This window comes from Melozone crissalis, unplaced genomic scaffold (genome assembly GCF_028551555.1).
Source record: "Melozone crissalis strain CALT ecotype California unplaced genomic scaffold, PUWL_Pcris_2 ptg000026l_1, whole genome shotgun sequence".
Classification (NCBI taxonomy): Eukaryota; Metazoa; Chordata; class Aves; order Passeriformes; family Passerellidae; genus Melozone; species Melozone crissalis.
This window is the reverse complement of record NW_026535804.1, coordinates 7,694,668-7,719,546: the sequence shown is the minus strand read 5'-3', so window position 1 is coordinate 7,719,546 and position 24,879 is coordinate 7,694,668. Positions and strand designations below refer to the sequence as shown.

Below are 24,879 nucleotides of genomic sequence, written 5' to 3'. Positions count from 1 at the left end.
GATTCATCATAGTGAAATGCAATTACTGGGGATGAAGTGACATGTTTGTGGAAGTTGCATTTTAATTCAAAGCTTATCCCACAATAATCCTGCAGGGTCCCTGCTCGGGGGTCCTGACACATCCCCATCAGCCCCTCAAACACTCATATTTTGCAAGTGTGGCCCCTCTCACCCTGATGGCCAAGGGGGGAAGAGTACCCAACCCCAAAAAACACCATTTATTCTCATTTTCTCAAGGCAGATCTGGAGGGGGAAGGTGGGGAATGAGAGCAAGGATGGAGCTGATGGAGGAGCAGAGGTCCAAGAGGGCATGGACCAGCACACCAGAGGTCCAGGCTCCACAGGAAATGGGATTTGGTCACAATAAACCAAAGAAAATCCCCAAAATGTGCTCAGGTTTGGGTACAGAGAGAATCTGGCTCCCATGCACATGAAAATCTGTAAGCTACAGGTCCACAATGATTGTTTGAACCACATCCCTGTGCTTCCCCTCGAGAGTGCAGATCTGCACCTTAAAAAATCTCTGTCCCAACAGGCACCATGACTAAAAATTCCTAGCTTTCAGGTTGGCTCTTGGTTGCAAAGTAAATAAAAACTAGAATCCCAAACTGCTTTGGATTCACATTTTACAAATCTAAAGAGGCACCTGCTTGGGATGAAAAAAAAGCAGCCAACTGACAAGCTCCACAAAAAGGGACAAATTAACTAAAAAATGAGCAGTGGGGAAGGATGCCAGGCAGCATAAATCACACTTTCCTGTGATGAAGATGTGCTGGGCTCTGCAGAGGAAGGAAGGGAAGGGCTCAGCCTGGAGCTCAGAGCAATAGGGACACCCTTTACCTGCCCCACACCTGCACACACTCACCTGGGCAGGTGGGAAACACCCAGCTGAGCCCCCTCCCAACCCAGGGCACTCCCCACAGCAGGAGGAAAAGGAAAAAGGGAGGTTGCACCTATCACACTGCCCATGGCTGTGAGAATTGCCAAAATAGGAGGTTTTACCCATTGTTTTTTTCTTGAAGGGCTTCCCTGGGGCAAGAAATTCCTCAGGGTCTGAGCCCCCCAGGTCAGCAAGCTCTGTGCCCCTGGGCAGGGGGTGGCACTTGATGTGGGACATGTTGGGCTGTGGCAGGAGAGGAACACAGCCCCAGGAACAGGCCTGGCTTCCAGCCTGCACGTGGCCATTAGCACCATCGTCACTGCTAATCGAGATGCAGCTCCCATCATTGCACACCGAGGACAGTTTGGATCCTTTCCAAAAAACCCATCTTATTCTTCAATTCCAGCATGTTAAAAACACTTCAAGTCAAATACAAGCCATGGAAACTGCAGCAGATTGAAGCCTGGGCTTTGGCACAACTCTGAACCAGAGTGGTGGGGTTAAGAATGCAAATCCTCAGGTTGGAAAACATCATCTCCACAAAAGTAGGGCTCTGCTGAGCAGAGAGATTCACTGTGGGGTTGTGAGTGTGCCCACAACAACATGGGCAACTCACCCAGGGGTCTTTTCTTGAGCTTCTCAGTGTACATCCTGCTCCAAACCACAATGGGTGCCCCAGGAATGTCACAGAATGGCACAGAATTACAGAATGGCATAGAATGACACAGAATGATGATGTGACATAGAATCACACAGAATGACACGGAATCACAGAGTGATGATGTGACACAATCACACAGAACGTCAAAGAATCACACAATGGCACACAATGAAACACAATGACATGGAATCACACAGAATGACACAGAATGTCACAGAATGATACAGAATTAACCCAGCTGCAAAGACCTTTGAGATCATCGCGTCCAATCTGTGACCTAACACCACTCTGTCAAATAAACCATGGCACTGAGTGCCACATCCAGGCTTTGTCAAACACCTCCAGGGAGACTGACTCCACCACCTCCCTGAGCAGCCCATTCCCATCCCCAACCACCCTTTATGCACAGATTCCCCCTGATATCCAACCCTAACCCCCCCAGCACAGTTTCAGAGCTTACCTTGCAGCATGGCAGAGGTGGTGTAGTAGTTAAAGGGCACCTTCTTGACCAGGAAGGCGTCGGTATCCAGCGAGCAGAGCGTGTCCCCCAGCAGCACAGACTTGCCCGTGCCAGCAGTGCCCACCAGCAGCACGGGGCGCCGGCGCTGCAGCAGCCTGGCCACCAGGAACTGCACCCGGACCGTCTCAGCCGTGGGCACCAGGCAGGCCTGGGGGCACAGCACAGCACCACCTCAGTGCCCCCTGCCCTGATCCCTTCAGGTTTTAGCCTTTTAGGGAAGGGATGATGTTTGTGGAACCATCAAATCAATATCCAATGCTGCCAACCATTAAAACCTGTCTTTTCAGGGGAGACCCTTTGTCACGGACATATTTTATGGAAAATCCTTTTGTTAGGATGTTTTCTCCTGAGGAGCTGAGAGGCCTCAGAAATTAAATGTAAACAATGATTATCTGCTGCTGTGGAATGCAACAGGTGCATCTGGGATTGGTCTCATGTGGTTGTTTTTAATTAATGGCCAATCACAGCCAGCTGGCTCAGACTCTCTGGTCAGTCACAAGATTTTACTATCATTCCATTCCTTTCCTTCCTAGCCTTCTTATGAAATCCTTCCTTCTAGTCTTTTAGTATAGTTTTAATATATCATTTTCTTTTAATATATATATCAAAAAATAATAAATCAGCCTTCTGAAACATGAAGTCAGATGCTCATATCTTCCCTCATCTTGGGACCCCTGCAAACACCACCACACCCCTGGGAGCAGCACCTGGATCCCCCCCAGAAAATTACACCTTGCTAAATCAATGGTGATTTTTACAAGTCATCTGCTCACTGTGGAACTTCTGAGAAAACACAGGAGTGCAACTGGCAAGCACAATTCACCACCTGAGGAACTCTTTTCTTGGCTCAAACGTAAACCCATCTCTGTTTACAGCCACAAGAATGACAACAAGTCCTGGTGTCTCAGAGGCTTTGTCCTGCTCTGTGTCACCACCCTGGGCACAGCAGCTCCCTGCCCCTGCTGTACATCACTCCTGCTTGGAAGATGGATGGAGGTTGTGCTGTTACTGCCAAAGCACAGCAAGAAAAGATGGGTGATTTAGTTGTATCCAATAAAGAATTCCATCAGTGCCTGGCCTTTCACTAGGCTTCATTGAAACACCCAAGTTCAGTCACTGAAACACAGGAACTCCTCCAGCCCAGCAGCCTGCTGAGGTCACTTACCTGCAGTGGCACCTCTGGATCAAACTCAAACTGGGGGATGAGTTTAGACCAAGGCTCAAACTTCTTTGTTTCTGGATCAACGTAAAAGTCAAAGACTGTGCCGTGAGAAGGGAACTTGATTGTCTTGAATTCTGCCACCCACCACTTGCTGAACTCCACTCTGTAATCCACGAGCTGCCAGGTAAAGAGAGGAGAAATTAGACAAATCCAGAGAAATTATTAGAGATGGAGAATGTTATTTATCCCAGTCCACCAGAGTGGGATTAATCCTTAAAAATATATTCCACAGCATAACAATCTTATAGTTTTTCCTATTATTAAGTCTAATTTTTCATTTTCTTCATTTTTTCTCATCACTCCTATTTATTCCCCTAAATAATTCATCCTGTGTGTTGATCACTCCTAGTATGTCTGAGATTAGACAGATGGATCAATTTGAAAAAGAGAAATACGTGCCTATGACTAAACAGACACTTGATTGATTTTTGGTGCCTACTTCTTCCAACAGACAAGGACACCACATCCATCTCCATCCGTGGCCATGGACAGTCAGAGCATGCATACCAAATCTCTTCCTCATAAATCACACCACCCTGCAAACACTTCGTTGTTGTTTTCTGGACTTTTTCCAAGCAGGAGCAGCAGACCCCAGTTCAGCAAAGAATGGGAGAGTGGTTGCTGGCAACAGAACCCAGCAAGCTCCTGCTTTCTTGCTTTTCCCTCTTCTATCCCTCCATGCATGAAGATCTTCAAGCATCTGAAGTTTTCTTTTGGAGCTGGGGTGACAGTTTTTCCTTTAGACACTGAGTCAGGATTTGCAAAATGTGCTTAGTCCCCTTCTCTGCCTCAGGTCTCCTCTGTGAAACTGGGCCAGCCACTGTGTGAACCCTTCCCACGCAGAGCACAGGGACTGCAGCCCTCAGCCCTGGGGAGAAACAAGGGGGGAAGGAGGGGGAAAATGCTGCTAAAAAGATGTCTGGGAGAGAGAACACGCATCACTGAGCCAGTTTGAGCAGCACAGTTTGTTCCTGGGGCATCTCTATTAGGTCTTTCCTCCCCATAGCCACCACAGAGGCTTTTGGGAGCAGGTGGGACCAGGGACTGCTCAGGCTCCGGCTTTGAACTGAGTGTCCTCTGAAAAGCTCCCCGAGCCACCACACATCAAAAGACCAGAGGATTTGAAAACCACATTATTAGCATCCAAGGTTTTGCAGTCTCGTGCTGCCCAGAGAGGCAGAATGACTGTAATCTCCTTCCTCCTGCTGTCACAACTCCTCAGCCTGGCAGCAGAAAAGGGATGTGCAGCCCTGCTAAAAGCTTTCTCACAGTGTTGCCTCGCCCGGCTCCCAGTGCTGGGAGGGGCTGAGCCCTTAAGTGGAGCAGCCCCAGCTCTATTGCCAGAATGGTGTCGAGCTCAAACTGCTTCCTTAACAAAAACCCCGTGTGGATTTCTGCTAATTTGAGGGCCTGGAAATGGCAAATCTATCATCTGCTTTTATAGAGGGGCCCCGCTCCCCACCAACAAACACTGAGCAGTGGGAAGCCTTCCAGCCTGTTTCTCCTGACATTTCAGCAGCTAAAGGTCACCAGGAAGGGCACCTTCAGCAGGGAGCAATAAACAGCTTTTATATTGGATCATTTTTCATCAGGCTCCCCCTCGCTCGGACGCTGTTTGCTCACGCTCTCCTGCCTGACATTTACAGAGCAGCAACACCCAGAATCCTCCCAGAGGGATGCTGAGCCTGCTCCCAGCTCCTCCTGCCACACACCCAGCTGTGCCAAGGCCCTGCCATGCCAGGGCTGGCTGCTGTGGCATGGGAATGCCATGTCGAAGTGCCACCAACCATGTTCGAGCTACAGTGAGGGGCTGGAGGGAGGTGCTGGGCAAGGGCCATTTTCCGAATTAAACCATGCCCCCCAGGCTTGGCTTAAAAGCCACTGACAGAAGCAGGGCTGAGGTTTTCCCAGCTGGCATCCAGGGAATGGAGTGTTAAATCTTCCATAAGGACCATGAAAGCTGGTCTGGCTTCTCCGCAGCCTCGAGGTGATGTTACCAAGGGAGCACCACGCTGAACTTGGCCATTCTCCAGTGCTACCACCTGGATAATGAGGCCTTTCATGAAAGGGATTGTTTAATTCAGGTTTCCAGGTCAAACACCAGCACTGACACAGCTTTAGGTCTGGGAAAATAGAAAAAAATAGGGGAAAAAAGGCAATAAAATGTCTCTTGAAAGTTGCTGATCTTCACATCTCTTCTTACCTGGTCCTGGAACATGGAGCCACCAAAGGCCCAGACAGCAGCAAAGACAAAGTAAAGTTCATAAAGCTCCTTGGGACAATCAGGAGGGGTGTTGTCCTCTGTCAGGAGGCATTCCAGCAGGTAACACAGCATCTGAACCATGCTCTGCTCAGGAACGGGAATAATCTTCTTAAATCTGAGGGATGGAAATGGAAAACATAATTGGGAAATATAACTGGGGGAAGCACCAGGGCTGCTCCCAGCCCAGGAAAGCAAGGCAGGAATGCTTTGGCAGAATATCAGCATTTTCCTTGTCAGCAGGAAGAAGAGAACACCCATCCTCTGCCTGGCCCTGCTGGCACTGGCACACACACACATAATAACAGTAATCAGAAGTTTCCGGCATTTAAAAACTTTGATCCTCTTGAAAGAAGTAAAATGGAGGAGTTGCTGAAGGCAATGATTTCCTGGGAGCACCAGGAGTTCAAAAGCGGTCAAATAGAGGAGTAATAAAATAAAACCTTTCATCTTGCCATTTTACATTCGTTTAAGCTACACTTACAGAATTCCAAACTAATATTGTAGCAGCACTGAAGTCCTCCATAAAGTAATTAGAGCCATTTGAAAGGTTGGTTCTACAATTTCTGAATTAAGCGAGCTACCAAAATACTCAGCTCGGGGCTGGTGCAGCTAATCCTGGGGATTTCATGGGCTGACAATTGCTCAGCACAGAGAGCTGGAGATACTTGATGGGCTTTGCTGAAAAAGCTTTAAAGTTTGGGCTCCCAGAGAGCAGTTCCCCAGCAAGATTCCCAGCTCCCAGTCCCAAAGAACAACACTTGCACTCAAGCAGCTCCTCCTGACACCTCCTCGTTGGGGTTGAGGGCGCCCAGGTTCAGTTCTTCACTGACTTTTGTTCTTTTTATTTTTTTAATGAAATTGCAGGTATGGGTATTATAATATTATATTATAATATTATATTATGTTATGATATATTATATATAATGATAATAATTACATTATATATCATTATAATTATAATAAACATAATTATAATAAATATGACAATTATAATGAATAAAACACAATCAATATTATATATGATATATAAATAATACAATACAATACATCAGCCTTCTGAAAACAAGGAGTCAATTCTCATCTCTCACCTCATCCTGGGGACCCTCACAAACACCACAATAATTAATAACCACAACCTCCTGCCCTCTGGAGGGGACAAAGGCAGCCTGCAGGGGTACCTGGCTCTCAGGGTGTCCAGGCACACAGGCAGGTATTTGTCAAACAGAATGGTCAGGTTGGCCCTCTCCGACTGCACCTCCCGCCGGTCAATCCAGCTGCTCACGGGGGCATTCCAGCCCAGGTCTGAGGGGTTGATGTACAGGATCCCTTGAGGTGCACGAGAAGAGACAAGGGTAAGGACACAGCAGGGGCTCTCCCTTTTTCCACCAGGAACTTTCAGCTACTCTCTGAAACAACCAAAACCCTGTCAAATACACTTGGTCCCTCATTACCTGTCCCCTCCTCCTGCCCCACTGCAGAGGAGAAACATTCACAGTGAAGAGATGGAACTCAGGAAACCAGGACACCTCTCAGGACCCTGCCCCAAATTTGGAACAGGCTGTTGCCTGATCCCTGTTATTGCTCTGGGCACCAGACACCAGGGGACACCTTCATTCCCCTTCCCATGCACTGCTCCAAAAGCTCTTTGGGATAGAGGCTGCTCTCTCCTCATCAGGTACACACAGAGCTGTGCAGGAGACTTCTCTCAGCAGTGCTGCAGCCACAGCAGCAGTGGCAACACTGAGTAAACCCCCCAGATGATGGCAGACCACAAGTGGGGCTGGGCTCAGGATCCTCCCAGGTCTGTGAGCTTCAGGAACACCCCCTGCACACCACAGGCAGCTGTGCTCCCAGCCTGGCAGCTTTCACAGAACCACAGAATCACCAGGTTGGGAGAGACCTTCAAGATCACTGAGTCCAACCCAGCCCCAACCCCTCAACTAAACCCTGGCACCCAGTGCCACATCCAGGCTTTGTTAAACACACCCAGGGATGGTGACTCCACCACCTCCCTGGGCAGTCATTCCAGAACTTTATCACCCTTTCAGTAAAAATCTTTTTCCCAATATCCAACCTATATTTCCCTTAAAGCTGGCCAACAAAGGGCTGCAAAGAGCCCCAGGTGCAGCCCAGCAGGACCCACCTGCCCGGGACACGGTGGCCGGGGTGGCCGTGCACAGGTGGCTGATCTCAAACAGCAGCCTCATCGTGGGGTTCAGAGGGATCCTCTCGTTGCTGGCCAGGGTCAGCACCTGCAGACAGACAGACAGACAGACAGACAGCTGAAGCTCTGCCAGGAACAGGAATGAAGAGTGTTTAGCACTTGGAACTGCTGGGCTTGGCTGCCCAGCCCAGCTCCTTGAGGCACAGCAGCAAAGGGCTGAAGCCCCAGCAGGACAAGGGGAGATTCTGCCCCTCTGCACCATCCAGGCCAGACCCCACCTGCAGAGCTGCCCCAGCCCTGGGCTCAGCACAGCGAGGAGCTGGAGCTACTGGAGAGAGCCCAAAGGAGGCACCAGGATGAGCAGAGGGATGGAGCAGGATTCCAGGACATGATTTCTGACAGGCACAGAATGCTCCTTCTCTCTTCCACAAATCCAAAGCACTTCCTCAGTGTGGGGAAAAGACAGAATTATGTACCTACCCTACTTCTAAAGGGCCTGAAGTTATGATCAGGACTTTTGCAATTACTCACATGCACGTCTCTCCAGAAAAGGGAAATTCCAATGAAAATAAGTTTTATTTCCCTCATGCACCATTGCCTTTATGCAATATTGTTTGGTGTGTCTGAGGAAACACAGCTGCGTTATTCCAGGAGATGTTATTACAATCTGCATTTCTCCCAGGCTGAATCACCCCTTACAAGGAATACCTGCTTCTTTACCATCTGACATCCATTACCTTATTATCATCCATCACTGTGTTCAGAGATTCAATCCACATTGGATCAATATCTCCATCTAGTACCATCCACTTGGGACCATCATGTGAGATGTTGGCCAGCTCTCTCATGATTGATGAAAACAGTCCTGGGAGGGTGACATGAATATGTTGATGAACATTGAAGTTGTCACCTGCTCTAACAGATTTTTCCAGCAGTTTCCTAAAAATTATGCTTTCCCCTTATACATTCATAACTCTTTGCATCTGGACATAAATAATACTGTATAATGAGATCTGCTTTGAAGAGAAAAAATATTATCAGAATTATTATCACTGAGAATGACTGTGGGCCTACATGAGCTTCATTCCCACTGAAAACCATAAGACATAGGAAAAATTAAGAGCAGGTACTCAGAGAAAACAAACCCCACAAACTACACAATGCAGAGAAAACTATTTGAATATGCCTTGGAAATTCTTATATTTGGGTTTTGTTTCCTGTGGTTTGAAGTATATCAGGAAAATCAAGATGCTTTAAACACTGGGTCATGGCTTTAGTGAGACTGAGGGGAGAACAAGCCCAGACTGACATTGAGTGACAGAACAAAATGTCAGTAAAATCAAGGAGACAGAGAATATACAGAATCTCAAGGGGAGTAAATAATGAATGCTAAGAAGAGTGAGAAGCTGGGAACAGAGCAGAAGTACTGCAGGGCAAATGAGAGCTCCACAAAACCATCACTCTCCTCCACATGAGGAAATACCTAGGGAAAGGCTGGTCTGCATGAAGGAACATCAGGCAAGCATTAAAAGCAGCCTCTCTCCTCTCTCCTGGAGGATTGTGACAGGCATGCTTTTTGTTTCTCCAGGACCAGCCATTCCCTCAGGATGCAGGTCAGGAGCCGCCGGTGGCACTGCACGACCCAAGCAAAGCTTGTGCAGAACAGCTCAGCCACACAGCTACAGAGGGGGTCACAGATAAAAAACACCTCCCTGGCTCTGCCTGGGCTCCATTCCTCATGCTGGGCACAGTTTGGAAACCTCTCCAACACTGCCAGTGCCAGCAGCAGCTCCTGCCTGGGAGCATCACAGCCACAGCAGCAGCAGGAGGGAAGTGCCCCTCTCCCAACCTCGGGCATCCACACCACAGAGGGGCTTTGAGATTTGAAAGGAGAGTTTGGATCTACAAATAACACTTTTAGGATTCCCTTGTGGGGCCTTTTTCCACCTAACTTCCCAGCTGCTGGCAGAAATGAGTGACAGGATGAACTCGGGAAGAGGAGAAGGAGGAGCTGATCCATAAGGGGACGCATCATCTCCTGTCAGGCTGTGCTGAAAATGGCCTGGCTGCTCTTTGGCACCAAGAAACAACATTTCCAGGAATGGTTAATGCAGAAAATATCTGCCTTGGGCCATCAGAGAGGAGCCTTGTAAGTTCTCTTGAAGCATTAGAGGATTTAGAACACTGGACAGCCACCTGCCAATGTCCCTCCTGCCGTCCAGTGCCACCCACAGCCCCTGATCCACAATCCCCAACGTGCAGCTCTCTCTGCAGAGATTTGGCTACATCCCACACTTCCCTCTGTCACTTTGATTTAGGGTACCCAATCACAATTAAAAAGAAATTAACCCTGGCACTGGAGCGGAGCAGGGGGCAGGAGGGGTGGTGGCAGGGGGAAGGGGAGGTGGTGGCAGCTCCTTCTCCTGCAGACCTCTGGCCGAGGATGATTTATAGAGCTGTCCTCCCTCACCTCCCCCTCAGCTCCCAGGGAATCAAAGCTGCCTTTCTGGATTAGTCACAAGCCAACGTTTGCACTTTGCATCTCTGTAATCTTTCAGCAGGTCTAAATGCTCATCTCATCCTCCTCAGGAGCAATCAGGATCAGCAGCCTGGCAAACACCGTGTGCTGGAGATCAGGCAGGGATATTCAGAGGAAAAACACCTCTCAAATGCTGCTGGGAGTGTCCAGCTATAGAAACCTGGAAATAACAATTTTTGGGGGGCCCCAGTGCACAGCACTGGGCAGGAGGGAATTCTCTCCCATCAGCAGCCCAGCCCCAAAAAACAACCTGCTTTAATTAGGAATTGGGAAGCACTGGTGTTAACGAACATAATGATTATCCTTCTGGCAAAAAGATAAATTCCCAAAAAGCTGTGACACCCTACATGTCCTTCCAAGTGCAAACCTTCACACAGCTGGGAACAGCACCTGGGCTGTGAGACCTGCACACAGAGACCCATCATCCACTCAGGAGCTTCATTAAAAACATCCCTTTTATCTCCAAATTCAGCCACCAAAGGACATTTACCATCTCTCCACTCCCTGGTTGCTGGGTTAATGACACCGAAGAGCTCATCATTGGTGACTGCTTTGGGGTTGAGGTCTGTCCACACAGGCCGGCGCTTCATCCTCTGGTAGGTTTTGTGCAGGGACCTCAGCACCTGGGACTTGCCCGTGCCTGCAGCCCCCACCACGAACACGGAGTGCCGCACACTGAGCAGCTCCTCCAGCTGCACCACCTGGGAAAACACTGCCAGACATCAGACACGCCAAACTGAAGTTCAAATGTGCAAAGGGAAAGTGTCCCTGTCCATGGCTTAGCGTTGGAATGAGATGTCCTTTATGGTTCCTTCCAACCCAAATCATTCTGCGAAATCAGCTCCCGCTGGGTCACAAATTTCTATACAAGAGCCCCAGACACACAAAGGGATTTTGAGAAAACCCAGTTGGGCTGTTGATAGTGCAGGTAAAGCAGTGTCACCATGATATTTTATGAAAAATCCCTTTGTCAGGATTTTTTCTCCTGGGAAGCTGGGAAACTTCAGCTTCTCCATGTTTTGCTGCTTTGGAATGTGATTTGGAGAATTGTTTACCCAGCATGTGAATTGTTTTTACTTAATGATGAATCCCAGTCCAGCTGTATCGGACTCTCTGGTCAGTCATAGGTCTTTATTATTCATTATTGTCTAGCCTTCTGATGTATCCTTTCTCTTTCTTTAGTATAGTTATAGAATAGAATAGGTATAATATATTATAAAATATATATAATATAAAATTTATGATAATGTAATAAAATATCTAATATGAAAACATCTAATATATATCATATATATACTACATGATATGTAATATATAGTATGTAATATGTAATATATAGTATGTAATATGTAATATATCATATATCATATATATCATATATCATATAATATGATTACTATAATATCATAAAATAATAAATCAGCCTTCTGAGAACAAGGAGTCAAATCCTCATCTCTCACCTCCTCCTGGGGACCCTCACACCACCCCAACAGAGCAGAAAACCCCTTGCCCTTACTTTGAGCACAAAGTTGTCCTCGGGCTGCAGCCGCAGCTCCAGCACAGCCTCCTTCACCACAGCCTCAAAATCCAGGTCGCGCTTCCGAGGCACGTCCAGGGCAGGGAACAGGTCCTCAATGAGCCCCATGAACACTGGCACGTCGTCTGTCACTATTTTGGGGATGTTGAAGTCACGGAGGGAGCGCATCAGGACCTGCTCCTCGGGCCGCTCGGGGTCTGCGCGCTTCAGGGAGCCTGCCACCACCAACACTGACTTGATGGCCCTCAGACCCCAGTCATAGTGGTCCTATGTGAGGGGGAAGAAAGAAAGAAATAAAAACAGGGGTGAGTTTATGCCCAGGCAGGGGTAAAAACCAGCAGTCCCAGCTGCCATGGCAGTCAGCAATGGAAATGGAACCAAATTCTTTATTTGTGTCGTGGCCAGAGACCTCCACCAGCCTGAGTCTCTAATTCACAAGGTGAGCTTCCCACCAGGGACAGCATTAAGGAGCCAAATAATTCAGCTGTTCATGCCATCACATGGGCTCAGAGCTGGCACTAAGTCAGCAGCAGGACTTGCACTCTGGAGACCTAAGGAATTTTTTCCCCCTAAACCCTAAAACCTTGGCCTTTGTGCAAGTTAAGCAAGGCCTGCCAGAGCCCTGGCTCTACAGGAGCTAATGAGGTGAAAGGCTTGTTAGTCCATTCTGAGACAGCCAAATTTCTCCCTCACCAGGTTACCAGGGACATTTGGTCCTAGGCACAGTCCACCAAGCAGGGGCAGGGAGGACACTGCTGGAAAGGAATCCTCAAGGAATCCAACAAGTATCCAACATCCTTCTATCTGTGCTCCATTGAGACCCTGCAGAGCACAGCCCAACAGCTTGACTGCTTTGTGTGGGAGGCCAAAGCTCCCACAGGGCCTCCAGCTTCACAGCACAAAGTTTCTGTGAGAAGGCAGAAACCCACCCCAGCTCATGTTGGCACAGCCAAGATCAGGTTTTCCATCTGGAGTCCTGATTCAACTCACCCCAGCTTTGATCTATGCAGACAACGCCAAGTTAAAATCTGATTAACCAAGATTTTGCACTGGAGGTGACCTTACATGGTCAACACTTGACATGACAGAGAAGTATTGAGTTGGACTAAGAGAGCAACAGTCATCATGAACCCCTTGCAGGCAGGAGAATCAATAGGAACTAAGAGAAAAAGCAAAGGGTCACTGAATACTGCCCCAATCATAGTGGCATTTGAGGCTTTTGAAAAATCTCTCCAATTCAAAAACTAGTGAGGTTAATGCAGTTGGTCAAATGCTTCTGTCCCTGAAGATCCTCCAGGAGAGCAGTTTGAAAATGTCATTGTACTGTGTCACATCCCTGATTTTGGGTATCCAGAGCAGAATGTCACATCCCTGATTTTGGGGTATCAATAGCAGAGTGTCATATCTCTGATTTTGGGGGATCTAGAGCAGAGTGTCACATCCTTGATTTTTAGGATCCAGAGAAGAGTGTCACATCCCTGATTTTGAGCATCCAGAGCAGAATGTCACACTCCTGATTTTGGGGTATCAATAGCAGAGTATCACATCCCTGATTTTGGGGATCCAGAGGACAGCAGAGGGCTCACCTGCTTGGACAGGAGCTCCTTGCAGAGTTGGTAGAGTGTGATGAATTTCCTGGCCAAGGCCCGGGCCTGGAGGAAGCCCTCAGCCACCAACATAATCTCACAGATCAGCTCAAAGTCTGGCACAACCATGGCACAGGGCCTAGGGACACAGGCAGGAAAGGATTGCAGAGCAAACATTGACTACAGAGCTTGAGGGCAGTGGATTTGTAGCTTTATCTTCCAGGTCTGCTCCAGTGAGCCACTGGACACTCTCCCAGTCTGCCCACAGTGCCTTTCCCATGGCACAGGACAGAGTTCCTTTGTGCTCCCTGCATTCCTTCATCCAGGCTTGGTGCACAAGGCTGAAACCACTGTGAATCCCCAATGCCAGTGAATTTCCCAACAAAATGAAGTCTGGATGTTCCAAAAGACAATTTCTGCCAGTTTTATCACACAGGTCACAAAACCTGACCTCGACTCACCTGAAGAGAGCTTTTAAATTCTCAGGTAGCTCGGTTCGTCCTGCATAACCAGGGTTCATGGTGATGAAAATCCCAACCGAGGGGACTAAGTTAATGTCTTCTCCAAGAAAATTGAAGGATTTCTTCTTCTCCCGGATGGCATCCTGCACACTCTTTACCTGGGGACCAGGGCAGTGCTCAGTGCTGGTGTTCAGCTATGAAAACCCTCAGACAGCCCTGCTGCCCTCCCTGCTCTTGGCCCATGATGAGTGAGGATTATCACTGCTCTGGTCTGGGTTTTTACTGACCACATAAAGCTTTCTGCACTGTTTGGGGTAAATCTGTGTGTCTCCCATCACAATCCAACTCTGACAAAACAGAAAGGAGCTGAAAAGACTGGACAGTCAAACTGAAAAGAGTTTCAAGAGTTTGCTTCATAAGACACTTGGCTGGTCTCTTCTACCTGTCTGATTGCAGCTTTGTTTCCTCATCCCCCACTTTCCAAAGAGCTCCATTACAGCCAGACCACCTTCCATTCCCATTGAGTGAGTCACAGAATCCCAGACTCAGCAGGCTGGAAGAGACCTTTCAGATTGAGTCCAACCCAGCCCCAGCACCTCAGCTAAACCCTGGCACCCAGGGCCACATCCAATATTTTGTTAAGCAAACCCAGGGATGGTGGCTCCCCCACCTCCCCAAGCAGATCATTTTCTCTTTCTGTAAAAAACTGTTGCTATAGGACACAAAATAATATCGTGGACACGCAGCTCTCCAAGGTAAAAAAGAGCACTTTAAATTTCTGACTTCAACATTTATAGATTTCCAAAAGTGACAGTGGATTGGAGGGTAACAATGCCACCTCTCCAATGACGCTGGACAAACCAACAATCCATCAAATTTCTTCTCCTCCATAAAAGAATGCAAAACAATAAGTTATTAACATAAAGTGCATGAGAAAGTTCATTACAAGAATGTCAACATCTGAAGGCTTAGAAAATCTTAAAAAGTCAGGGTGACAAAAAACGTTTTCCTAAACAGCAAACACAGCCAGGCCACACTACTGCCCACCTTCCTTTCCACCACCTCACTGCCCACCTCCCATTCCGAGTCCATTACAGCCAGACCTTCCTTCCCCACTTCCCAAGGGAGCAGCACCTAACACCACTTCATCAGGGAGGAATCTATCTCTGCCCTAAACTCACCCGTTTGCCACCTTAAAGCAAAGCAATTAAGGGAGTTTCTCAGCGTAAGGACTCACATCGACAGGAGCTGCATGACTAAGGCAGCCAATTAACCATCACCATGGTTACCCTCTAATAGCAGCAGAGGCGATGATGGAGTGACAGCCCTGCTCGCTCAGACACCACGCTCCAGCCAGGAGCCAGGGAATCATTAGCAGCTGAGTCATATCTGGGCTTCTTTTGTTCAGCTTCCCCTTTTATTTTAAGATCCTCAAAGGCGTTTTTCAATGACAACTTTAAGCTAGAACCTGACGGAAGGGAAGTGGAGAGGGAAGGACATGCAAACACCTGTACCTGCCTGGGATTTCTCTGGGACATCAGAGGAGGTACAATGATGAGACAAAGAGGGATGAAAGTGAGGAGTTCGTGGAGGGGTTCAGAACAATTCCTTTGACCAAGACATTTACAGAAGTGTAGAAACTTCTGGGCTGTAGACCTTAATTTCTACAATGCCAAACCCCAAAGTGGGTCTAGGAAGAATTCAGCACCTCAGTCAAACACTGGGATCCCAAAACCTGCACTCACAGCTGACACTGGGGACCGGACCAGAAGAACTTTGAAATTTTAGCAACTCAATTTTCAGCACTGAAGTTCCCCAGGACTCAAATCCTTCTGTTCTGGCCCTGTGGGAGGGAGGGAAGGAAGGCTGACTTGTATTTATCCACAAACTTTTCTCCACTTACCTGTACAGCAACCACAGAAAGGACTTCAACTGAGATCCTGTTAAATTCATCAAAACAGCCCCAGGCTCCTGTCTGGGAAAGGCCTTTATAAATATTCCCACAAGACTGAAAAGAAAAAAAATAAAATAAAATTACAAGAGTGAAATCACAAACAGAATCTACTCCAGCAAAAAATGGATTTGATTTCCCTGCCTGTTTATTTATAGCAGTTTACAGTCTATTGTGGGTATTTAGAAAGTCCAGGAGAGCAGCAGGCACAAGTCAATTATAATATTTATGGCTCTGCACATCTTGCTACTTGATTTGCTAATTGCCCTCTCTAGACATCTCTGCACTCTGGTTCCATCCAAAGGTCACCTGGGCTGAGTTACTGATGGCCCCACGTCCATGAGAGACCTCAGCTGGATAAAATACGGTCCAAGGCCACCAAAGCCAGTGCCCCTGGAGAGCACAGGGATTAGCACCACGACCAGCAGAGGATCCTGAGGAACCAGGAGAGCTCTGTCCCCACACCTGGGACAGGTGTCCTGTGGGTCTGAAGAGAGGGAAAGGATCAGCACAGCCTCTGTCTCCACTGAACAGGCCAGAATTTGTGAAGAATTTCATGTGGAACCTAACTCCAGAAGGGAAGAGAAAGGTGGAGCAGGGCAGAAAGCACAGCTCAGTTCTGCTCCTCAAGAACTTTGTGCAAGTCTCAGAGACAAAAAGAAGGAGGAGCATGAAAAGCTGCTCAGCAGGAAGGGAGGCAGCAGGTATGAGAGGAGAGGGGATGGATCAGAGCAAGTCCAGCTGGATAACTCCCACTCTGCAGGTCCCAGGGGCCCTGAGCAGCCCCAGTTTGGGGGGAGCAGCACTGTGGTGTTGTGAGGTTTTTAGGACGAGGTGAGATGAGAATTTGACTTTATGTTTTCAGAAGGTTGGTTTATAATTTTATGATAATATTATATTATACTATATTATACTATGATATTATATACTATAATATATTATACTATAATATGAATTATATTATATTCTAAAACTATACTAAAGATAGAGAAAGGATACATCAGAAGTCTAGAAAGGAATGAATAATAAAAACCTGTAACTGACTCAGAGAGTCTGACACAGCTGGCTGTGATTGTTTATCTAAACACGTAAATTATTTTTAACTAATAGCCAATTTCCAGACCACATTCCAGAAGTGCAAAACATAGGGAAGCTGAGGCTTCTTATCTTCCCAGGAGAAAAAATCCTGATGAAGGGATTTTTCAGAAAGTTTTAGGGTAACACAGCACCTTGTAGTCCATCTGCTCGGAGCAATTGAACACGTAGACCATGATGCCCAGGGCACGGCCCAGGTCCTTGGTGGTCTCTGTCTTGCCAGTGCCAGCAGGGCCTGCAGGAGCCCCACTCATGGTCAGGTGCAGGGACTGGGTCAGGGTGATGTAACACCTGCATAGGACGAGGGAAAAGGGGAAAGAGACTGAGCTGGGTCAGAAGAATGGCAGATTTGTCTTTACAAACAAGCTTTACAACAATAAAGCTTATTTCTAACTAAAATCTTAGCTCCTCTAAAATCCCTAAATTCCTTAAAGTTTATGTCTCATTGTGCTGGTGTTCACAGGGGTCTCATGATGAGGGAAGAGATGAGAATCTTGATTCCATGTTTCAGAAGGCTGATTTATTATTTTATTATATATATGATATTAAAAGAAAATTATATATTGAAACAATACTAAAAGAATAGAAGAAAGGATTTCATCAGAAGGCTTGAAAGGAACAGAAAGGAATGATAATAAAATCTTGTGACTGACCAGAGAGTCCAAGACAGCTGGATTGTGATTGGCCATTAATTAAAAACAACCACATGAGACCAATCAAAGATGCACCTGTTGCATTCCACAGCAGCAGATAATCATTGTTTACATTTCATTTCTGAGGCCTCTCAGGAGAAAAAAATCCTAATGAAAGGATTTTTTATAAAATGCGTCCATGACATCTCATAACCACCACCTGAGGTGGCACCACCAGGGCCTCACCTGTCGGTCAGGGGGGTGATGACCAGCCGGGGGGTGTTGCCCAGGTACTCATAGCAGTAGAGGAACTGAGCATCACAGATGTTGACCCAGCAGTGCCGCTCCTCGTCCGACCAGCGGTGCCGCAACTGCGCCAGCCACGTGAAGGCCTGGCCATTGTCCACCTGCAGAGGGACACCAGGGAGGCCAGGGGTGGTGTTTTAAGTTCTGGCTTTCATGTTTTTCAGATTCTGTGCTGCCTAGGTGTGTAGCTCTGAGCTTTGTGTTAAGTGTTAGTAGGTTTTCTTTACAAGGTAGGTTGACAAAATAACCCTTTTCCAGCTTGGGACCAAGGAAAATCGATACAAGCTTCAGGCCCAAAATGCATAAACAATAGGGAACTGAGAGAGCAAACAAGGAGGATGGGACTTCATGACCTGGAGCTGTAATTGGACAATTAACCCCAATATGGAAATGGACCAAAACTCATAAAAGTGTGAAAACTCATGACTGGGATCCATCTTGGGTGTAGCCATGGCTGAGCTCTGGTACTGCCCAAGGTGTATCCTCTAAAGGCCTCTCAATAAATCCCTGCTTTATTCTTTTAGCTCTATCCAGTCTCTGTCCCAGGTCAGCCTCTTTAGGCATCAGTTCTGGCACCCCAGATGGGACAGAAGACATCTGGAAAACCCCTGGAGCAGAGGAACACCCACCTCCTGCCCCCTACTCCTGCCAGCACTGCCAGGGGAGCCCAGAAGGTATCAGAGCCAAAGGCCAGGCTGGACAGGGCTTGGAGCACTCTGAGATGGCAGAAGGTGTCACTGCTCATGGCAGGGGTTGGAATGAGAAGAGCTTTAAGGTCCCTTCCAACCCAAACCATTCTGGGAGTATGTGATGACAGGCAGTGTGGGAGTGGTGGACAAATCCCAAGAGATTCCCTGTGGGTCCACATCAGACCAAGAAAGCTACAGAAAAGAAAAATCCAAATGCTTTTTCTTATGGCCCTGCTGAGGCAGGCAGTGCCCCCAGTGCCTGTCCTTGGTCTGTCCCTCCACGATCTCCCCCTCAAAGCCCAGCATGGCTCACACGGAGCTGGGAGCACCAACCTTCTGTGCTATCATCTTGGCTACCACGTCCCGCGCATGCACGTCGATGGTGCAGATGGTCATGATCTTTTGCCTGTCGCCCCTGGAGAGCTGCCCCAGCAGCATGGTTACCAGCACGTTCAGCTGGGCCACCTGCTTCTTGTGGTACTCCTTCATGGCCTTCTCATAGCCTTCCTTCATCCTGGAGAAGGCCATGCCCACCTCAGCTGTCCACCAGATCTGGGTGCAGCAGAGAGCCACCTGAGGAAACAGAGTGGCTCAATAGCAAGGCAACACCAGGTTTTCTTACCTCTGAGAGGGTCTGGGCTATGGGGAGGTCAGGGATGAGGCATCTCTGATGTGAAATGAAATTTTGCTGTACAGTATCACAGCAGGAAGGAGAGCAGGGATCCATTTTACATCCATTGAAATTGAAATTCCCATCAGTGACAGACACAATTAGCAGCTGCTTTTTCAGTAAATGAGCCCCTTTCTCATGTCTGAACACATGGGAGACTGCCAGAGGGGCTCCTTCCTCTAGTCAGGCCCCATCAATTTGTTCTCTCACCCCACTGGGGGTAGGGGCTTGCTGTGACCCAGAGCTCAGCCTGCGCACCCATCAAGAGATGGCCAGGAGAAAGGAGAACCCAGCTGATACCTTAGCTTTTAGGTTTTTCTGTTCTTTGGTGTGCAGCTTTAGTTTTATATTAAGTTTTACTGGGATCGTTTCACAGGATGGTGGAGACAAAGCAATCCCATTCTAGCCGGAGACTCAAGGACAATCTCTTCAAACTTCAGGCCCAAAGCATAAAGAATGCAAGAAGAAGAGGGCGGGCAAGCAAGCAAGGAGGATGAGACTTCATAATTTGAAGCTATTAATTGGGCAGTTAAGTCCTATATGCAAATGGACTAAGATTTATACAAATGTGAGATCTCATGACAGAGCCCTCTTTTGCTTCCATCTTGGAACCATCTGGGTGTGGCCTTTGAAGGCCTCTCGATAAATCTCCATTTTCTTCCTCTTAACTCCTCAAGCAACCACACCCTTCCTCTCTCCCCTGGACAGAAACACTCCCATCCACAGCCCAGACCCCTCTGGAAGCAGAGAAGAGCAGGGGCCGTACCTGGGCAGGGTGGTCAAAGAGCCACTGCTCCCTGGGCTTGTCCTCGTAGGCCGCCACAGCCGCGCACATCCCGTCCCTCACCGTGGCCCTCATGGTGTCCAGCAGGCAAGCGAGCCACACCTCCACCTGCAGAAGGGGTTAAATCCTAGAACAGTGCTTCTCACTGCTGGGTGATGAGGAATGATCCCAGGAATGCCTGCTATCCTTTAGCAGTGAGGGGGACAAGCAGCTCAGCTCTCCAGCCAAACAAGCCTAAGGCCTCCTCCAGACGGGAGGGCTCAGCCATTTCCGCACCCATCCCATCCCTCACCGTGGCCTTCATGGCGTCCAGCAGGCGAGCCAGCCACACCTCCACCTGCAGTAGGGGTTAAATCCCAGAACAGGCTGGCTTCTCACCCCTGGTGAGGAGGGATGATCCCAGGAGAATTCCTGCCATCCCTCAGCAATGAGGGGGACAAGCAGCTCAGCTCTCCAGCCAAACAAGCCTAAGGCCTCCTCCAGACTGGAGGACTCAGCCATTTCTGCATCCATCCCATCCCTCACCATGGCCCTCATGGTGTCCAGCAGGCAACCCAGCCACAAGTCCTGCAGAAGGGGTTAAATTCCATAACCCCTGCAGAAGGGGTTAAATTCCAGGAACACGTCTGCTTCTCACCCCTGGGTGATAAGGGATAAACCCAGAACATTCCTGCTTCTCACCCCTGGGTGATGAGGGATGATCCCAGGAACACACCTGCCATCCCTCATCCCTCAGCAATGAGGGGGACAAGCAGCTCAGCTCTCCAGTCAAACAAGCCCCAGGCCTCTTCCAGACTGGAGAACTCAGCCATTTCTGCTCCTGCAAGATCAGCATCTTCTCACAGAGAGGTTTTTTGTGGAAATCCAGCTGGAGGAGGAACCACACTGAACTCCACTGAGGAGCAATTGAGCTCAGCGTATTCCAGCTCCAGGCCATGGCAGAGTCACCTGTGGGACCGGAGCACAATCTGCCAGCAGCAAGCGAATGCTGGGAACACCATTCCTGCTGAATTTAGTATTTCACAATTCCTGCTGAATTTAGTATTTAGTATTTCAGAGAGGAGAGTTGAAATGCCAAGTGCCATCACCAGGGAGCTCAGAGCTGGTATTACCTACTTTAGCTTCCTTTAACAGTCCATGGAGGAAAGTGCAGCTACAGGGACAGAAAAGCTGAGCAGTAATTTGATTCTTAAATTTTGTACTTTAACTCGTCCCATGAAATAAGATTTGGAAAACAGGGGGAAAACCCTTTTATTTCCAAAGGTATACAGGCAGAAATACTTTGGAATAATTTAATCTGTTTTCAGTCTGCATCCCCTCCCAACGGGGAGGGTAAGAGTAACCTTCAGAACATCTCTCGGGAATTAAAACTAAAAAGCCCAGTAAAGAATAGGCCACAGCCCTTCCTCACACCATGGGCTGTGAGGACCCATCCAGAGCAGGACTAGAGCTGTGGTGTAAGCAAGGATTAGGTTACACACCACCTCTTCCAGCTTTTCCCATGCAGGCAGTGCAGTGGAACTCTACAAGACCTTGGCTGTTACTGTCATATTTTGTGAAAAATTTCTTCACCAGGGATTTTTCTTCTCCTGGGAAGCTGAGAAGCCACAGAGAAAAATGAAAGCAATAATTATCTGATTTGCTTCTCCTGTGTTTTGCTGCTTTGGAATGTGTTTGGAGATTGTTTAAAAACATGTGAATTGTTTTTACCTAATGACCAATCACAGTCCAGCTGTGTCAGGAGTCTAGAAAGTCACAAGTTTTTCATTGTTATCTGGTTAAACTCTCTGTAAGTAGCCTTTCTCTATTCTTTTAGTATAGTTTCAATACAGTATTCTTTTATATAATATAATATAATATAATAAAATAATAAATTAACCTTCTAAAAACAGAGTCAAATTCATCTGTCCTTCCCATGTTGGGGGACTCAAAAATACCACACTGGGCCAGGGATGCCCACCCAAGGGGAGGTGGGAGCAGGTTCCACCAGGCAGCTTGGACACACAAGGTCTCCCCTCTCACCTGCCCACTGCAGTCACAGGGTTCACTGAACTGGACATATTCTTCCTCTCTGCTGTACATTCCCAGGCCAACCTTGGTTATCTTCTCCTCAGAGTCCACCTGGAATTTCAGCCTGGCCAAGTTGTCAAAGAGTTTGGAAAGGTGACGCTGCACCTGCCAAAGGGATTGTGTAAATGAAGTGAGGGGGACAGGACACAGAATCACAGAATAATGAGGTTGGAAGAGACCTTTAAGACCATCGAATTCAACCCAGCCCTAACACTCAACTAGACTATAGCACCAAGTGCCATGTCCAGACTTTTTTAAAACATACCCAGAGATGGTGATTCCACCACCTCCCTGGGAAGAGCATTCCAGTACTTTATTATTCTTTTGGTGAAAAATTTCCTCCTAATATCCAACCTGTACCTTCCCTGACATAGCTGGAGACTGTGTCCTCTGGTTCTGTCAGAGACCGACCCCACCTGTCCACAACCTCCCTTCAGGAAGGTGTAGAGAGCAATGAGGTTACCACTGAGCCTCCTCTTCTCCAGGAGCCCCAGCTCCTTCAAACGTTCCTCACAGGGTTTGTGTTCCCAGCCCCTCAACAGCCTCATTGCCTCCTCTGGATGTGCTCAAGCATCTCAACATCCTTCCCAAACTAAGGGGCCAGAACTGGACACAGCACTCAAGATCAAGGACCAGGACAGGCAGAGCAGAGAGCAGTAGAGGTGTGACAGTCACAGTCCTGCTCACAAAGAATGACCTGGACATCAGCACTACATCTTCTCACTTGTAGCCAGGATGCTGCCAACAGGAGCCTCTTGCTGTCCTTCTCAGGAGCTGGATTGGATGAGCCTGTTGGGTTCCCTGCAGCTCAGGCTATCCTGTAATCCATCCTAGAGTTTGTTTGCCCAGTTCTCACTCCCTGCCTCACAGAGGATTCCAGCCCCTCCTCAGGAACTGTCCCACAGGTGCCCAAATTGGTTTCTTACCTGGCTGAATCCCAGGAGGTGCCAAGTGGATCAAGAAGCAATGGACACTCGGCTTCCCCACCAGGACAAGCACACATCCTTTCAAATCTTACACAAACCATGGAATCCTGGTTTTCCCCTGCAAGTGGGCAGGCTCAGCGACCCCCACTGTCCTCTCCCAGCCCCTGGCCATTCTGCAGGGCCTTGGCTGTGCTCCAGCACTCGATACAGCTCTGCCACCAGAGCCCAGAATGCACCTGAACCTGCACCAGCTCAATACCCAGTTCAAGTGGATAATATCATTGTCTATTTAATCCTCCTTTAGGAATTATCAGGCTTTGAAACTACAGTGGAAAGGCTGAGAGCGTATCCATGTATGATCCTGTCTGACATTTACTTTGATTTTACTGCAAATAGTTTTGAATAACAGAAAGCACCAGGAATTTCTCTTTACTCCGTGGAGCATTTCAGCACAGCAGCTTTTCTCTGCTTCCTGTGTTCTCTTTCTCTCTCTCCATTTTAAGCATCAATCAGCTGTGTATTTATGACACTCTGTGGGCTGAAATCACCCAGCAGCAGCAAACACATCCAAGCTGAGTTAAAGGTTAGTGGCAACAAGAGCATTTCCAAGCCTGCCCCATTCACATCCTGACACAAACGCTGAAAAAGAGGAAAAGCTTAAGGAGGCTGAGGTTGCTCACTGCTAAAAGGTGGAATAAGGAATTGATTCCTTACCCAACAGGCTCCATTTGCTGTGAACACTTTGATTTGGTTCACACACCAACCTCAGGATAATTGATGCCTCCCAAAGCAGGCTGGGCAGGGCAGGGCCTTGCCAGGCTAAGGGGCTGGCAATGCCCAGGTTCCCTGACAGCAGCTCCACATGGAACAGCACCTGCAGGACTGAATCCTGTGAACTGTGCCCATGGGGGATAGGGGGTTCTGATCCCTGGGAATGGGGGGAAGGGGACTGGGAAGCCATTTCTTACAACAGGAGTGTCACTGCCAGCTCCTCCTTGGGATGATCCAGGAATCCTGCCGAGCCAGGAGGAGGAATGGTGTGTTTGGGGGAGGAATGGTGTGTTGAGGGGATTTGGGAGGAGGAGGAATGTGTGCTTGGGGGGATCTGGGAGGAGGAATGGTGTGCTTGGGGGGATTCCCCACACCTGGCATGCAGAGCCCATCCCAGAAAGCCAGTGCAGGGCCAGACACCACCTGGCCACAGCCACTGTCTGACCTGGCAGCTGACCTGCGCAGGCTGTTCTCATCCCTGCCCTGCCCTCAGGACATCCCACAGGCTTTACAGAGGAAAGGAAGAGGCACTTCCTGGAAATTGCCTCTTCTGCCTAAAAAAACCAACCCTCTACAAGCCACCAGTGCTCAGCCCTCCCACACTGGAATGCCCAGCCTAGGGCTCTTTGTTTGGTGCCATCCCAGGCTGGGATCTAAGATCAGCAACAAGTTTTGGATGAGATCATTTTTCTGCAATCTCACTGTATCCCAGGAGGAGCAAAGCCCTGTTTTTATGGCACAAAACCCACAAAGGTGCTCTCTGAACCTGCCACAAGCATTCCCAAGATCAGATCAGACAACAGCCAGGGCAGGGCTGCCTGTCAGTGATGGCAGGTGGAGATCAGCTGGGAAGGAGTTGTTAATCCACATAGGATGGGAGAAAATCCCTGCAGAAAGGACACTGAGGAGAGTCCCAGGACAACACCTCTCACTGTGACACCCCTGAAAATGCAGCGCAAGCCTTACCAGCTGTGGGTTGGTGCCGTTGGAAAGAATATCCAATAAATCTGCAGAAGAAATGAAGTAAAATCTGGGAAAAGCCAACCTTTTCATGTCCAAATATTCAGCCAAAGCCTTCTCACACAGAGACAACCTGGGGAGACAAAGCAGAGCCCAGGACAGGTGGGTGAATACCCTGCCATGCTTCATGCT

The 24,879-nt window shown here is 48.2% G+C and overlaps 1 protein-coding gene across 1 annotated transcript in view; it reads right to left on the bottom strand.

Moving 5' to 3' along the window:
• Positions 1 to 24,879, bottom strand: part of DNAH9 (dynein axonemal heavy chain 9) — a 149,601-nt gene that overhangs the window by 93,432 nt on the left and 31,290 nt on the right. Inside the window, exons 23-39 of the mRNA XM_054278578.1 lie at positions 24,694 to 24,820; positions 21,983 to 22,135; positions 19,943 to 20,068; positions 18,840 to 19,079; positions 17,758 to 17,918; positions 17,014 to 17,170; positions 15,737 to 15,841; positions 13,834 to 13,991; positions 13,373 to 13,511; positions 11,766 to 12,053; positions 10,740 to 10,950; positions 8,448 to 8,575; positions 7,690 to 7,798; positions 6,725 to 6,872; positions 5,487 to 5,661; positions 3,227 to 3,400; positions 2,002 to 2,209 (exon numbers count right to left, since the gene is read on the bottom strand). Of these exons, the coding sequence (XP_054134553.1) occupies positions 2,002 to 2,209; positions 3,227 to 3,400; positions 5,487 to 5,661; positions 6,725 to 6,872; positions 7,690 to 7,798; positions 8,448 to 8,575; positions 10,740 to 10,950; positions 11,766 to 12,053; positions 13,373 to 13,511; positions 13,834 to 13,991; positions 15,737 to 15,841; positions 17,014 to 17,170; positions 17,758 to 17,918; positions 18,840 to 19,079; positions 19,943 to 20,068; positions 21,983 to 22,135; positions 24,694 to 24,820 (2,807 nt within the window). The remainder of the gene's footprint in view (positions 1 to 2,001; positions 2,210 to 3,226; positions 3,401 to 5,486; positions 5,662 to 6,724; positions 6,873 to 7,689; positions 7,799 to 8,447; positions 8,576 to 10,739; positions 10,951 to 11,765; positions 12,054 to 13,372; positions 13,512 to 13,833; positions 13,992 to 15,736; positions 15,842 to 17,013; positions 17,171 to 17,757; positions 17,919 to 18,839; positions 19,080 to 19,942; positions 20,069 to 21,982; positions 22,136 to 24,693; positions 24,821 to 24,879) is intronic.